Source organism: Sus scrofa, chromosome 8 (assembly GCF_000003025.6).
Source record: "Sus scrofa isolate TJ Tabasco breed Duroc chromosome 8, Sscrofa11.1, whole genome shotgun sequence".
Lineage (NCBI taxonomy): Eukaryota > Metazoa > Chordata > Mammalia > Artiodactyla > Suidae > Sus > Sus scrofa.
Genome location: NC_010450.4, coordinates 38504153 through 38521163, shown reverse-complemented (window position 1 = coordinate 38521163; position 17011 = coordinate 38504153). Strand labels below are relative to the sequence as shown.

At 37.4% G+C, this 17011-nt stretch overlaps 1 protein-coding gene across 14 annotated transcripts in view; it reads left to right on the top strand.

Moving 5' to 3' along the window:
- FRYL (FRY like transcription coactivator) overlaps positions 1-17011 on the top strand; it is a 350059-nt gene that overhangs the window by 224675 nt on the left and 108373 nt on the right. For 9 of the 14 annotated variants that reach the window (XM_021101186.1, XM_021101185.1, XM_021101176.1 and 6 more), the window contains 7 exons: positions 2769-2813; positions 5169-5272; positions 5666-5774; positions 8191-8277; positions 11275-11446; positions 11982-12114; positions 15717-15824. In XM_021101186.1, coding sequence (XP_020956845.1) covers positions 2769-2813; positions 5169-5272; positions 5666-5774; positions 8191-8277; positions 11275-11446; positions 11982-12114; positions 15717-15824 — 758 coding nt within the window. The remainder of the gene's footprint in view (positions 1-2768; positions 2814-5168; positions 5273-5665; positions 5775-8190; positions 8278-11274; positions 11447-11981; positions 12115-15716; positions 15825-17011) is intronic. The other 5 variants (XM_021101187.1, XM_021101188.1, XM_021101182.1 and 2 more) reach the window with 1 other exon arrangement.

Here is a 17011-nt window from a genome sequence, read left to right as displayed (position 1 = left end):
CCGTGTCCAGTCTGTTAGTATTGAAACCAAAACTGAGGTAGAAGGATCATTATCGTCCCAGGTCCCTCTGCTGGGAGGATCTAACAGGATCGCCTGTTCTTCTGTGGAAGTTAATATCTGACACAGAACGTGGGGCTATTCCTCATCTGCATGTCACATGAATGCTTGATTTGAATAGTTTTGAGACACAAATGAATATATTTGAATATTTGCCCTTTGTTAGAAATGCATGGCAGACATGGCATTTCATTTTGTGCTACTCCTCTAAGTTAGGGTTAAGATTGAGAATCTTAGGAGTTCCCTGGTGGCTCAGTGGGCTAAGGCTCTGGCATTGTCACTGCTGTGGCTTGAGTTTGATCCCTGATCTGGGAGCTTCACGTGCCATGGGTGCAGCCAAAGGGAAAAAGTCTGAAAACCTTGTGCTTTAAAGACAAGGAAAGCAAAGCAGAGAGAGAGAAATGACTTGTCTTTGGCTTAAGAGCTCACTGTGATATTGTGATATTGTGAGAACTAGGACAGCAATGGGCAACATTATCCTATGTATCTTTTTTTTTTTTTTTTTTTTTTTTTTTTTTGCTGCACCTGCAGTACATGGAAGCTCCTGGGCCAGGGATCGAATCTGAGGTGCACCTGTGACCAGTGCCACAGCCATGACAATGCCAGATCCTTAACTCACTGCACTACAGCAGGAACTCCCTTTATATCCTTTTTTTAAAAAATAAGATTTTACATATCATTTTGAAAAATACCTTGATTTCTTAGTGAGGTACACTGAACTATGTCTTTGAAAAACATTTTTGGCTCCTTTCCTCCTAGATATATACATACATTGATATTATTCATATTTGGATGAGAATTGATATGTTCTGCTTGCTTTATTTATGAAAATTTCCAGGACTAATAAGCTGGTTAAATTCTTTATGCCATACAACCAGAAAATAAGTTTTATTTAAATACATTATATTTTCTGTCCTTAGTTTGATAAGTCATACAGATTTTGATACTGAAAGAGAATTGATCATTTTCTGGGTAGTATGATTCTTCAAACTTTATTAAAGTATTTTAAGACACACATTTAAGTGTTTCTGGAAGGGTGCTTTATTTCATGGCAATTCATACTTTTCTGTTGCTTGTTGGAATGTTTTTATATATATACGTTTCCACCTAACATATTTGCAGTTCTTGCGCAGCACTTTAACTTTTTTTTGTCTTAAGGCTTTCATTTAAAATGCTCTGTTTTCTTTGACCCCTTACCTCCTGTTGAATATCTCTGGCATATTGTCTATTTTCATTAATGGCTGTGTCAATCTGCCAGGCTAAAGGAGATAAGAGCCACTTAGCATGAATATTTGGAATATACTTGTCTTGACCATTAACCCTTAACTTACATTAAGGCTCTATTCAGCAGAAATTTTATGAATTGGTTCCTATTAAGTTTTAGGTACTGTGGCTACGCTGCATAGTTGTGGTAAGGAGTTGAGTATTCAGGGGAACATTATGCTAGTTATCTACTGTGAAAGGTATGATTTATTTACTTTGTATATAGGAAAAATTAGTCTAAGATAAAGTTCTTATCTAAATTGATTTTGTTTTGAGATTCATGTAATCTCTTGATTTCAAAAAAATCTATAACACTTTTCTATTGATCAGACCTACTACTTCTTAAAATAGATTTTTATTAATACTTACTATGGGGTAGGTTCTCTAATTACAATATCTTAAATAATTTTTACTATAACTGAGGCCAAAAGAAGAAAAATAGGTACCACATGTTTAGGGAGCCCCAAAGTGATAAGAGATAGGATTTGCGTCTAAATCCATCCAGCTTCATAACTTTTGTTCTTTCTGGTCTAATGTACCATAAGGGATGTTGCTATACTGAATATTTCAAAAAATACTTTGGCTATAATTCTGAGTTATTAAAAAGTTATTATTCACCAGAGTCATCAAAATAAATATGATACATTTTCAAGGCACTTTAAGATGTTGCACAATTTAAAAAATTATCTTTTTTTTTTTTTTGAAGTTGATGACCATGAAAAATGGGCATTAGTCTGTAGGTCCACAAACAGCATGAGAGAGCCTCAGTTTAGCATTTTCACTGAAAATGTTAAATCTGCAATTTTGGCACATAGTTTGGTAGTTTCCCATTCCCCTGTCTTTATACCAATTGAGGTTATTTTGTGAAAAATTATTTTGAAATTTCTGAAGAATAAAATTGAGCAAGAGAGAGAAGAGAGTAAGAGTAGATGCCATGTAAAAATAATTTGGAAGGTTTTTTTCTACAGTCTATGCTTATTTCCTTTTAAAAATTGAAATTTGTGGAGTTCCAGTTGTGTCTCAGCGGTAACAAACCCGACTAGTGTCCATGAGGATGTGGGCTCAATCCCTGGCTGCACTCGGTGGGTTGAGGATCCGACGTTACCATGAGCTAGCCTGGGAACTTCCATAATGCCACACGGGTGGCACTAAAAAGCAAAAAGAGAGAGAGAGAAATTTGTTTGAAATCACATGCAGTGCTTTTAGAGGAAAAATTAGTAAAAATTTCACCTATTTTCTCACAGTTTGAGTGTTATAGATGTATCCCATGAGGCCGAAATTATAGAAAGTTTTTTTCCTCAGTGTCTCTAGCCACTGTCTTGGAAATTTCAAATTTCTTCTAAATAGAGACCTTGGTGAAGAGCTGTCTTGTTTTGTGCTTATTTTCATCTAACATGCATGTGCTGCATCTCATGTTTATGTTTGCTGTCTCACATTGCTTTATTTAGATGCCATCTAACAACAGTATCAGAAAACAAATAGAAACACTCCAGGTGAGTCGTGTCGTGTCGATGTGACAAAGTGAAGTATTGCTTTATCTCCTTCAAGTGTGGCTTTTTTTCCCCCTTTACCCATTGCTGCATCGCATGTCCAAGGTATTTATTTAAACCCGCTTCTTGTATTGTGCAAGAAGAGCACACAGCAGGAACATTTTACTCAAGGTTTAATATTCATGTGCCTCCAAGGAGATGAATTTAAGAGAGAGAAGTGATGTGGAATGTTGATTTTTAACCAAAATGATCAATTTTTAAATATGCTGTTAATTTTCTTTAGCTATCATAAATGATAATTTTTAAAAACATTTTCCAGTGAAAGTAAGGAGACGGTAGCTCAGATTTTGAGTATGATTTTGATGCAACACTCTAAAACTTTAATCCTATCAATGCAAGTTTTGAATCTTTGTTGTTGCTCACAGTAAGAAAAAAGGGAAGAAACATTAAAATGCTGCCAAAGAGTATATGAGATTGACATCAAAAACTTTATCATATGTTAGTATTACTAGATTTGATTAACGTAATCTAATTATTCCAAGTAGATGGAAATTGTAACTAGGGAATTATGTATCTGTGTTTAAGGATCAGATCATTTTAGAATGTTTTTATTATTGGGGTATGTATAGCAACATATTGTTTATTCAGTGGCTGAATAAACAATATTATTTGTATCACTTTTTATCTCGGTTTTAAGCATTGTTCATCCTGAAATAAGTCAGCTTGGTAAAACATAGTAGTCTATCTTGGAAAGTTTGAAAGTCAAATTTTATTTCATGCCAGATACCTCAACACATGAGATAAGATAATCCAAATATTTTATTAACTACTATATGAGAAGAAATTTCAGGTGTCATTGGACTTAAATATTTTTAATCTATAATTTACAAATATTTGTAGAATTCATATTTTGAAAATATAATTTAACAGTGTGAAAGTATTCTTTGAAGTGTACATAAAACTAATTGGACTCATATTTTGTTATTTGAAACCTTGTATTTAAGCGATAGAAAAGAGAGATATATATTAGGAAAGAAAGTACTACGAAAAGCTTGTTATATTAGTAGTGTACATTGTGTGTTACTTTTTCTAATATTAGAAACACATTAATGGAAAACTTGTTGGGGAGTATATTTGAAACTTGGAATCGTGGATTTGGCAGTAGAGAGAGAGATTGATGTTGAGGCTCTGACCAGCTGAGTAATTGATATTCCATTCTGAATTATATCAAATCTTCATATACATAAATGTGCACAATTGTACTTTTGGGTTTAAAAAAAATCCCCAGTAACCTTTTTGCATTGTCCTTAATCATACATAGTAGATGTCTATTATTCTATAATCTAAGAGAACATAAAATAGAATGGCTAAATTACTTAGTATTTAAAAATTCCCCTTTGCCCATTGTTATATGTAAAATAATTGTTAAATAATAAGAAATCCCTCAAGCTAAATTAAATAACTGCTAATTTATGGCACTAAACGCATCCTACAATTAACAGGTGCATACAGAGTTTCTCCTAAGGTGATTATAAGCTAATTTTCACATTTTACAATTAAATCTCATTATATGACTTGTCATTTGAGAATTTCACTTTTGATAATAGCTAGTGTGAAGGAAAGGTTTGTTTGCTGATCAAACTGTGATTGAAATGGGATACTTCTGATGTGAAATAATAATGTTCTAACTGTAAATAAAAAATCAAAGGTAAACACCTGGCGCCGAGCATTTAACATGCACTTGGCAATGTTGCAAGTGCTTTCTTTCACATAATAAATCCCTTAATCTATGAGGTGGGTACTGTGTTATCTCCATTTTAAACATGAGGAAATTATGTCACCAAATGATAAAACAATGCTCAAGGCTGGAGTTTTGCCAGTCATTCCTGATTTCAGAGTTTATGCTCTTAATCCGCTATCCCATATTCCTTCTTTTGAAGATAACCTCTCAATATATTTTGCATTATTTCATAAGTTGAAATATCTGTAGTGACATTTGGGGTTCTAAATTTTAATGGTGTATGAACTGCAGTGAGTTACTGAAAGATGAATAATCCTTCCATCATTATGTCAATATTGTTGCATTCAGGTAAGTTGAAGTGTGTATTTAGAGTTCTTGGAAATATTAATATAGTTCTAGTATTTTACTATTTTCTGAGAATATAAGGAATGATTCAGAATTTCTATATTATGGTTCTTTTGAGCTCTCTAGACTTATAACAAATATATACGTAACATTTAGATTGAATAAAAAGGGGAATGGAGAGGCCTTTTAGTTTTGACAGAGAATGTAATTCATTTTAGATTATTGCAAGTACTTTAATAAGCTTATTTTTATTCTCTTTTGTTTCTAAACAGAATAAAGATCCTAAAATGTCTCGAGTTGCACTGGAATCTTTGTACAGATTGTTGTGGGTCTATGTAATTAGAATAAAATGTGAAAGCAACACTGTAACTCAAAGGTGAGTGCCTTTGTTTTAATGTGTATTTAAAATAACGTCTTAGAGATGAAATGAACCCGACTAGTATCCATGAGGACACAGGTTTGATCCCTGGCCTCACTCAGTGGGTTAAGGATCTGGCATTGCTGTGGCTGTGGTGCAGGCCGGCAGTTGCAGCTCCGATTCGATCGCTTAGCCTGGGAACTTCCATATGCTTTGGTGCGGCCCTAAAAAACAACAACAAAAAATAACGTCTTGGTGAAAAATACCACACTAAGCAATTTTATTTCACATTATAAATACGTTGAGGAAGAATATGAATTCTCTTAACGTGTCGAAGAGCGGGAAAGATATTTTACTAACGTTTTGTTGATTTCATTATCTCACTATGACTCTATCTTTTTTCCCCGATAGTCGTCTTATGAGCATAGTGTCGGCACTTTTTCCAAAAGGTTCACGTAGTGTGGTTCCTCGTGATACACCTCTCAATATATTTGTGAAGATTATTCAGTTCATTGCTCAGGTGAGTACTTTACCTCATAATTCATATATGCGTGTAAGTTGTGAGAGTAATTTAGAGTCATGGAATTTGTTACACATCTAAAAGCATGATAAGAGGGAGTTCCCTGGCAGTCTAATGGTTAGGATTTGGCACTTTCACTGCAAACCCCCCTACCTCCCTGGGTTCAATCCCTGGACTGGGAACTGAGATCCCACATCAAGCTACTGACACAACCAAAAAAAAAAAAAAATTAATTAATACAAGCATGATAATAAAACATTTATTAATGTTGAAAAGTGAAAAATAAACATAAGCTTAAAAAGTAAAAGACAGATATGCTGATCATTTTTTGTATACATGCAAAATAAGTTTAAATCGTTGATCTACACACTTGGAGAAGGAAAGGAGCCCACAGGTGGGAGCACTTCCTTTAGAAAGGGTCAAGAAAGAGTCTCATAATCCTATACTTAATCCATTTATTAATTAATTCCTGAGTATCTTGAATTTTGGAACATTGTTTTCATAACCTGCATTAATCTAGGTTCTCAGGTACAAACACTAGAATCCACTACAGCTAGTTGAACCGAAGAGGTCTGTTTTGTGTGTGTGTCTTCTTAGGGCTGCACTCGTGGCATATGGAGGTTCCCAGGCTAGGGGGCCAATCGGAGCTGTAGCCACCAACCTACGCCAGAGCTACAGCAACACCAGATCAGAGCCGCATTTGCCACCTACACCACAGCTCACTGCAACGCTGGATTCTTAACCCACTTCCACTCCATACCCAGTGAGGCCAGGGATGGAACCCACATGCTCATGGATGCTAGTTGGGTTCATTAACCCCTGAGCCATGATGGGAACTCCCCCAAAAGAGGTCTTTTAAGGAATAGGTAGAGTTCATAGAATCACTAGTAGGACTGGAGAAACAGATTCTAGTCTAAATGCAACACCAGCAGGAACTACATACAGCATTGGGCTTCTAAGGAAGCTGTTGCCTCTGCCACAGTTAAAAAGCTGCCCATTAGGAAGTCCCCACAGGTGCTTCAGAAGTTTGCTGCTACCACCATCTCCACTAGCAAAATCGATTCCTTTCTCCCTGTCCTCTTTCTCTGCTTCCTCCTCTTTGCCCCAGTTCCCAAAGACTCCTGCCAGTGTATTCCTTGGCTGGGTTGCGTCACATCCTGGAGCCTGGAGCTCAAAGGCATCCTGGGAAGTATCATCTTAGTTTTCCAACCTCTGCAGTAAAGGGAGGTTTATTGGAAAGCCATTTCATGGGGGTTCGGTAAGCAAATCCATGGTGTTGGTCCCATTCTCTTTTGGGACATCAGCCCTGGAGAAGCGTAGATAGGGTTTCCCTTCCCAATTTAGGAAAAACACTTTGGTTCCAGAATATTCCTTGAGTTCTCTTTGAACCAAAACTTTGACAACACAGATGACCCATAACATAATTATTTTTGACAGTGAAGACATGAGGGCTATTTAAATAAAATTGTATGTTTCTGTTTCCAGGAGCCCAGAAGTAACGACAGGTAAATATCAATGTGTCCATGAAGAATTGTGCTTTAATCTAGTGTTCAGAAAACTTTTGCCATTTGGTTGCACCCCTTGTCCTAGGGTTGTACCTGTTGCCTTGGGTTGGTCATCTCATACCAACACTCCACCAGGACTAAGCCCCTCTCAAGCATCAGTTACTCCTATTAGTTAACTTTTTTTCTTAGAGATTTTCTTCCTGCAGCCCGGTTCTTTCTGCCCCAGGATGAACTACCTGTTCTTATGCTGCCATATACCTATTGTCACAGGGCCTCCTTTGACCATTATTCTGGGGATTCTTTCACTTGGGTCTTAAATACAATTTTGGCTACTTGAGTATTCAAAACTTCTATCCTGTTGGTTTGGGTATTAAATACATCATTTGATAATTAAATAAAACATCTGTAATCATATTTTTAACATTAATTCATGTGTATTTTCCTTTTGTTCAACGAGAGTCATGAACTTCTTATGGGCACAGACCTGTGTTTTTGCCATTATTTGTATAATTCTTAACGTGATACCCAACAGATACAGGCAGACCTCACTTTATTGAACTTTACAAATATCAAGGGCTCTTTTTTTTTTTTTTTTTTTTTTTAACAAATAGAAGGTTTGTGGCAGCCCTGTGTTGCCAAATGATGGTTAGCATTTTTTTTAAGGAATAAAGTATTTTTTAGTTAAGGTTGTACAGTTTTGGCTTTTTTTTTTAGCCATAATGCTATTGCACACTTATAAACTACAGTAAGTGTGAACATAACTTTTATATGCACTGGGAAACCGGAAAAATTTGTGTGACGTACTTCATTGCAATTTTGCTTTCCAGAGGTCTGTAATGAAACCTGCAATATCCCCAAAGTATGCCCATAGTAGTAGAAAGTTATAAAAATTTATTGATTTTTTTTTCTAGGAACGTTTGGATTTTGCAATGAAAGAAATAATATTTGATCTTCTTAGTGTTGGAAAATCTGCTAAAACTTTCACCATCAATCCAGAGGTAAAAAAAACTATGATGTAATATACTATTACAGTATAATTTAAGTTTCTTTTTAAGAGCACAGTTTCTGGAATCAGAACCCTTAGGCTCAAATCTCTAGTTAAAGACTAATTAAAATAAATGTTATTTCCTACCTCTTTGGCCCTGCTATTCACTAGTAAACTCCTACTCAACCGTTAGACATCAAATTTTCAGATCTTTTAAAAATATTTTGCAAACTAATTGTTTGTCAGAATCTAATGGTACTGGAGAATGTAAAAAGGCAAAACACTTGCTCTGTTTTCTCTTAATTTTTTTAAATTACTGTGCTGCTTCTTATAAAATCCTCAGATATATAGTTTACAAATGAGTTGGAAAGTTATTGAAGCTTTTCATTTGTAAAAAAAAATTTTTTTTTTTCTGTCTTTTCTAGGGCAGCACCCACGGCATATGGAGGTTCCCAGGCTAGAGATCCAATCGGCCTACACCAGAGCCACAGCAATGCGGGATCCCAGCCGTGTCTGCGACCCACACCACAGCTTAACGGCAAAGCCAGATCCTTAACCCACTGAGCAAGGCTAGGGATCGAACCTGCAACCTTATGGTTCCTAGTTGGATTCGTTAACCACTGAGCCGCGATGGGAACTCCTGTAAAATTTTTTAAAATAAGTTAATTATTGGAGTTCCTGTTGTGGCTCAGCGGTTAATGAGTCTGACCAGCATCCACGAGGACACAGGTTTGATCCTTGGCCTTGCTCAGTGGGTTAAGGATCCGGGGTTGCTGTGAGCTGTGGTGTAGGTCACAGATGCAGCTTGGATCTGGCATTGCTATGAGCTGTGATGTAGGCCAGCAGCTGCAGCTCTGATTCAGACCTTAGCCTGGGAACCTCCATATGCCGCAGGTACAGCCTTAAAAAGCAAAAAATAAGTTATTATTTCTAGATTTTTTTTAAGTGAGCAGAAATGAATTGTTTTTATAGATGACATACGTAACATGGTTTTCCGCAACCAAAAGAAATCACATAATGAAAGACATTTTCATGATCATCCATTTTCAAAAATATTCTCTCCATTGTACAAGTTCATTTCTGAAATTAAGTTTTTTCATCACTGAAACTCTTATACTAATAGTAAAAAAAAAAAAAAAAGTCGATTATGCTGTTTAATTGTTTTTCTACAGGCTTACCTGAGGATTATCTTCAATCTGTACTTTTTTTTCACAAAAATTTTTAAGCTTGTGAGAGCTAGTGTAGTTAAAGCCAGATAAAATTGTTCATTAATCCACTTAATCAAACTATGCAAATTGCAGTACATTGAAAGAGTGAATAAATGAGGACACCCCTGTAAACCCCAGTACATTGTGGATCTTTCCCAGTCCCTTCAAAATGCCTAATATGACTATGTGAGGTGAGCAGCTGCTATTTGAACTAAGAGAGGACACCACTATTATGTTAATATATAAATGGGAGTAAAGCTTAAAACTTTGATCTTCTTTAGGTGACAAAAAATATATATATAAATGAAAGTTTTATTTTCTCCTTGTATTCCAGTGAACACTCTTTCACACCCACTGGAATGCATATACCCATTTCAGAGACCACTGGTATAGGTCACAAATAATGACAGCTTGGGCGGAGATGGTGCAGTGCAGGTAGAAAGAAGATCAATTACTGAGAAAAGATACATTGAGAAGATACTGAGTCTAGGGGGAGGAGGTGCATTTGGTTTGAACATGGCACATCTGAGGCATTTTTTAGACATCCAAGTAAAAGTGTCAAACTGGTTTGAGAGTCCAAGTTCAGAGGAGAAGTGAGGCATAAAATTTGTGGTTGATCTGGTATGGGTGGTAATTGAAGCCGTGTAAATACATGCAGTGATTTCGGGAGGGAATACATAATGATAGGAAAATGCAGCCTAGGAACCTGCCTTGAAGCGGTAACATATCATACCAAGGGAAAGGAGGGTACATCGGAAATGTGGACAGAGATGACACTGCCAACAGTGGCACAGATGTGTCCAAGGAAGGAAGTATTTCAGAGAAGGAGGGATATTGATAGCATCCCATCAAAAGTCAAATAATACCCAGGAAAAATGCCCACTGTTTTGAGCAGTATGGTCACTAATGAGTAAGAAGGAAGTGTTACAGGGATGGCTCATTCCATTAAGATCGTTGAGTATAGTTAACAAGACTCAGGCATATTCAGTTAAAAGGGAAATGTTGAAAATGTAAGAAAGAGAAGGAATGATTGACAGTGTAATTTTCTGATAATGCAAGAGCAGATGGGATTCTGACAACTAGGAATACCAGCATCCCTTCTCTTGTAACAGGAGCAAAGGAGAGGTGCAGATATAAATAGATCAGTGTGTTTGGTAGTAAGAAATTGAGGAGAGTTGATGGGTTTTTTTCCTTACTATGAGGTGGGAGACACATCAACTGCTTGGATAAGGGAGGGTATGGCCTTAGGGTTGGAGAGGTGAGGAAGGGACAGAGAGGTTTCAAATAAGCCAGGAAATAGGAGAGCCAGTTGACCTCAGAAGTGCATGGGTGGCACTTGAGAATCCGATATTAAACTCCAGTGCCTGGACTAGTTAAAAAATGTTGGACATGGAGTTCCCATCGTGGCGCAGCAGAAACAAATCCGACTAGGAACCATGAGTTTGCAGGTTCGATCCCTGGCCTCGCTCAGAGGGTCAAGGATCCGGCATTGCTGTGAGCTGTGATGTAGGTCACAGACATGGCTCAGATCTGGCATTGCTGTGGCTCTGGCATAGGCTGGTGGCAACAGCTCCGATTAGACCCCTAGCCTGGGAACCTCCATATGCTGCGGGTGCTGCCCTAAAAAGATAAAAAAAATATAAAATAAAATGTTGGACTTACAGGTTAGATTTTCTTGTGTCCTCCTTTCTCCCAACCCCAAGCGTTACTTGATGAGATGTTTCTAACATGGAAAAAAAAAAAAAAAAAATGGAGTTTTCTGACACTCTGACTTCTTTATTTTGCCACTTTTTTCCCTGAAGAGAATGAACATAGGCCTCAGAGTCTTCCTTGTAATAGCGGACAGTTTGCAGCAGAAAGACGGTGAGCCGCCAATGCCAACAACAGGCGTTAGTCTTCCCTCAGGAAACACTCTGCGTGTAAAGAAAATTTTTCTCAATAAAACCTTGACAGATGAAGAAGCAAAAGTCATAGGTTAGTGCTACCTGGAATAAATAAATTGCTTTGTGATACAGTTTAATATTCTTCTCTGAAAGTTTGGGATCAAATCTAACATGTATATATTTGCATAGATTTATCTATGCATGTATATATTTGTGTGGTTATTTCACACAAAATGCAAAAATGAATACTTTTTTAATAGTATCTGTAAGTTTTCATGTTAGAAGTCTTTCGGTAAAAGATTTTTTTATATATATAATGATTTTTATTTTTTTCATTATAGCTGTTTTTTTTTTTTTTTAATAAGATCTTCTTACATGCTACTCCTCACTGCATTTTGCCCTTCCTTCAAATTAACTTCAATTCTGTGCATAATTGTTACATCTTTTCTCCAGTATTCTGAAGCTCATTATCAGGGAGAAGAGTACATTAAAGTTGGAACTCCTTCTTTGGTAATGATAAAGTTAATGTTAATTAAAGATTGATAGGGCTTTTGTTTCTTACAGGAAGTAACCAGTCTTTACCTAATTTTTGACATTTTATAGCTGAGGTTTTTTTGCCCCCCTAGGAATGTCCGTTTACTATCCTCAAGTGAGAAAAGCATTAGATAGCATCCTCAGACATTTGGACAAAGAAGTTGGGAGACCCATGTGTATGACTAGTGTGCAGATGTCCAATAAGGAACCTGAAGATATGATTACGTATGTAGTCAATTATTTCTCTTTACGGCCGTTTCCATTTTCCTAAGTATAGAGGGTTGAGTCTTGCTTGCTTGTTTTCGTACTTTCTCTTCTGGAGTTCTCGCCTATTGCCATCTGCTGCAGTTCTTTTTTTTTTTTTTCCCACCTTTTTATGGCCGCATCTGTAGCATATGGAAGTTCCCAGGCTAGGGGTCAAACTGGAGCTGTAGCTGACGGCCACAGCCACACTGGATCCAAGGCACATCTGCATGGCATCGCCAGATCATTAACCCACTGAGCCAGGCCAAGCACCAAACCTGCCTCCTCAGAGGGACAACATTGGGTTTTAACCTGCTGAGCCACAACGGGAACTCCTGCTGCAGTTCTTAATACAGTGATTCCTTTCACATGCTCAGTTTTGCTCTCTCAAGTACTGTCAAACCAGTATAGATAGCAAAGATCATCCCAGATCCGCCTAGTTTGTTGTCAGTGACAAGGCCTTATACTTATTTGGTGAGTGATAGATAAATCCTAGTTACCCCAGATGTGTGTGGACAGGATTGGTTTATTAAGTCAAACAGATGCTCTTATTTCCAGAGCCTTCTTCAACAAAAAAGAAAACCTGGAGTTCCGTCGTGGCGCAGTGGTTAATGAATCTGACTAGGAACTGTGAGGTTGCAGGTTCGATCCCTGGCCTTGCTCAGTGGGTTAAGGATCCGGCATTGCTGTGAGCTGTAGTGTAGGTCGCAGACGCGGCTTGGATCCCCCGTTGCTGTGGCTCTGGTGTAGGCCAGTGGCTACAGCTCCGATTTGACCCCTAGCCTGGGAACCTCCATATGCCGTGGGAAAAGGCCCTAGAAAAGGCAAAAAGACAAAAAAAAAAAAAAAAAAAGAAAGAAAGAAAATCTGAAAATCTCTGAGAACCAAGGGTACAGAGGGGAATGATGTTTGAGTAGCTTTTTCGAAGCAATCACCTCCTCTCATCCCCACCTCACCACCCCAGCAACTGCTTGTCAACCCCCATTTTTTTTTTTTTTTCCATGTCATTAAGCACTTCCTTCTCAGGACGGTGTATTTATGTCAACAACTTCTTCTATTTGCTAGGAAGCATTGACATATTCTCTATATGAGGACTTTTTAAAAGATATTAACATCTGGGAGTTCCCAGTGCGGAAACGAATCTGACTAGTCTCCATGAGGACGTGGGTTCGATCCCTGGCCTCACTCACTGGGTGAAGGATCGGGCATTGCCATGAACTGCAGCATAGGTCACAGACATGACTCAGATCTGGTGTTGCTGTGGTGTAGGCTGGCAGCTGCAGCCCCGATTTGACCCCTTGCCTGGGAACTTCCAGATGCCACAGGTGTGGCCCTAACAAGAATGAATGAATGAATAAATAAGTAAATGATATTAACATCTGAATCATAGGACTTAGCTTACCAAATTGGATATTGGACCCCTCAATTAATTAATAATTACTATATCCTAGTATTTGCTACTATTTCTGAGAGTTTCTCTACGGTGAAGCTTTTCTCCTGCATTACGTCCTCTGGGAAATCTTCATCCTTTTTGTCACACTTTTCTCGTTTATGCCATAAGTTTGCCCTCACCTAGTCCCTCTGGCTGCATATGCAGCGTCTTCGATGCCAGCCATGGCAGCATTCCCTGGGGGTCAGCTCTTTCTTCCTGTAACCCCAGACTTCTGTTTGATGTGAATTTCACTTCCCATATTCCTTTCTTTGCTATACTTTAATCTTTGCTGTACTTCAATCTTTGTGGACCGATTTCCTCTTTTGATTATCCACTTTTGTCAAATGTCACCCGAGTTTACCACCGGAGACAAGGAATGAACACAACTCCACCCTTTTGCCATGTATGTGTAAACTGAATAACAAATGTGCAGGGACCAATCACTGTGGACTTTGAAAAAAAATTGATGTGATTGAATCACTGGCTATGATGCACATCTGTCATTTATGTACTGATTAGTGAACCGAAAAGCTAACAGGGAAGCTTGGCTATACAATTACTTATAGTTAATATGTGGTAACAGAAAACTGAACCACCACACTGTTGGGGCCTGGTATTACTTAGCTACATTGTATAACCGAAATTCATGCACTCTGGAACCAAGCAAAGGGAAGACTGACTGTATATAAAATCGCTAAAAGTAAGTAGTAAGTCCATTGCCACTATAATGAATACCCACCCCCAAAGTCTTCGAACATCCAAATTCTTTTCTTTTTTTCTTTTTTCTTTTTTTTTTTTTTTTTTTTGTCTTTTTGTCTTTTAGGGCCACACTTACAGCATATGGAGGTTCCCAGGCTAGGAGTAGAATTGGAGCTGTAGCCACCAGCCTACACCAGAGCCACAGCAACGGGGGATCCAAGCCACGTCTGTGACCTACACCACAGCTCATGGCAACACCGGATCCTTAACCCACTGAGCGAGGCCTGGGATTGAACCCAAGTCCTCATGGATGCTAGTCGGATTTGCTAACCACTGAACCACAACGGGAACTCCCAATTTCTTCTCTACATAAGAAATATTTTCTTGGGCCAACTGAGACCAATTTGGGAAAAATAAATTAACAGCTTCATCTTGAAATAGAGACCAAAATAAAAACCAGGATATAAAAGGTTAGCTATTTTAAATAAATAATAAAATCAGAGTTCCCGTCGTGGCTCAGAGGTTAACAAATCTGACTAGGAACCATGAGGTTGCGGGTTTGCTCCTTGGCCTTGCTCAGTGGGTTAAGGATCCGGCATTGCTGTGAGCTGACATGCCTCGGATCCCGCGTTGCTGTGGCTCTGGCGTGGGCTGGTGGCTACAGCTCCGATTAGACCCCTAGCCTGGAAATCTCCATATGCCGCAGGAGCGGCCCAAGAAATAGCAAAAAAAAAAAAAAAAAAAAAAAAAAAATCATTGAAAATACAGAGGAATTAAATTGTATCTAGCCTCCTGAGGAACCAAGGTTTTCAAAACTTCACATATTCTATTACATATAAAATACAAATAATGCTTATTTGAATGTGTGTGCATTCTGAATTAAAATAAAAATCCAAGAACAAACAATGTCAGGAGTGGTATATGAAAATGTCTGTTTTCTAAGACCTTGTTACTAGATGATACTAAACAAAAGAAAAATTTTTGTTAATTTTAGAGGTTTCCCCCAAATAACTATTTGATTATTTAATAAGGGCAATGTTATTTTTGTTTTTAATAATTAAATATTATCAAAGGTTAACTTTTTAAATTATATGTAATTTTATTTGAAACAACTATAAATAATTTACTTAAATAATGTTTATTATTTAAACATAATTGCTGTTCCGCTTCTTTTCTAATTACTGAAAACCTTTTTTTTTTTTGGCTCGCTAGCTGTGTTTTTTTCCTGAATTAGCTGTCTATCATTTTCTTCATGTATAAACTGATAATTATTTACTGAATTTATATGTGCTCCTTTTACACTAAATACATTAAACTTTTGGAGGTGGGCTCATACTTTCTGTAATAATTTTTTCACATTTACTTTCATTGTCTTGATGTACGTAAGATACTTCTTAATTGAGTCTTATGTGTGTGTGTTTGTTGTTTGTGGTTTTTTTTTTTTTTTTTTTAGGGGGGAAAGAAAACCCAAAATTGATTTGTTTAGAACTTGTATTGCTGCTATTCCAAGGCTGATTCCTGATGGTATGAGCAGAACTGACCTCATTGAATTGTTAGCAAGGTAAATGAGAATTCCTGTTCACTATGTTAACTTTTCTTTCTTTCAGTCTCTTTCCATTTCTAATACACTCTGTTACTATTATCGCCAAAAAAAGTAGTGATAAAGACATTTTTAATCCTTTATTTGATTACTTTCCAAACTCCTGTTTTTGTCTTTTATTCTCCCCACTTATTTCTTAACTTTTAAAGTTCTTCTGGATTCTCCTACAAATCCCATTTTTAAATCGCTTGCCTTTCCATCTAGTACTGTTTCTTGGGATTTATATAACACGTTATGTCCCTTAATGTATGAGCATAATCAATATGTGATAATACTCATTAGGCAATTAATTACTGTATTAACTTCCACAGTCATTTCTTTGGAACCGAGCTTGGTCGCCAGGTCTCACTTTTTTTCTTTTATTATAGAGCCTGTAGGGTTCAAGTCTTTATCTCATTCCTCTGCTAGACTCTATAAAATGAATAAATTGGAGTTCCCATTGTGGCTCAGCAGATTAAGAACCCAAACAGTATCCATAAGGATGGGGGTTTGATCCCTGGCCTCTGCACTTAGTGGGTTAAGGATCTCGCATTGCCGCAAGCTGCAGTGTAGGTCACAGATGTGGCTCAATCTGGGGTTGCTGTTGCTGTGGCTGTAGAGTAGGCCAGCAGCTGCAGCTCCGATTCGATCCTTAGCCTGGGAACCTTCATGTGCCACGAATGCGGCCCTTAAAAAAGCAAAAAGAAAAAAGAAAAAAAGAATAAATAACATGACATCAGGCTTAAATACTAGCTGCCAAAACTAATTCTAGGTTGAAGTGATGGCCTTTTGAAAAACTGCTGTGTTGATACAGTTGGGGATTCACTTTAGGTAAGAGGTTAGCACTTTTTTCTGAAAGGGCCAGATAGTAAATATTTCAAGATTTGCAAGCTCTGTGGTTTTTGTCACAGCTACTTATCTCTGGATGTAAAAAGTAGCTACCTGTGAAGCCTGGATTTGGCCCTTGCGCCATGATGGCCCCCACCCTAAATGGAAAACCAAGTACAAAGACTATTATAGATCAGTGATACTTGACATTGAAAGATGTTTCCAGCTTGCCAGGCACTTATTACTAAGTCTTCAGTTAAATTCACAATGAATAAACAGTTAACCACCAACCTTTTCCAACTCCTTTTTTTTTTTTTTTTTTTGCTTTGGATGGCTGCTCT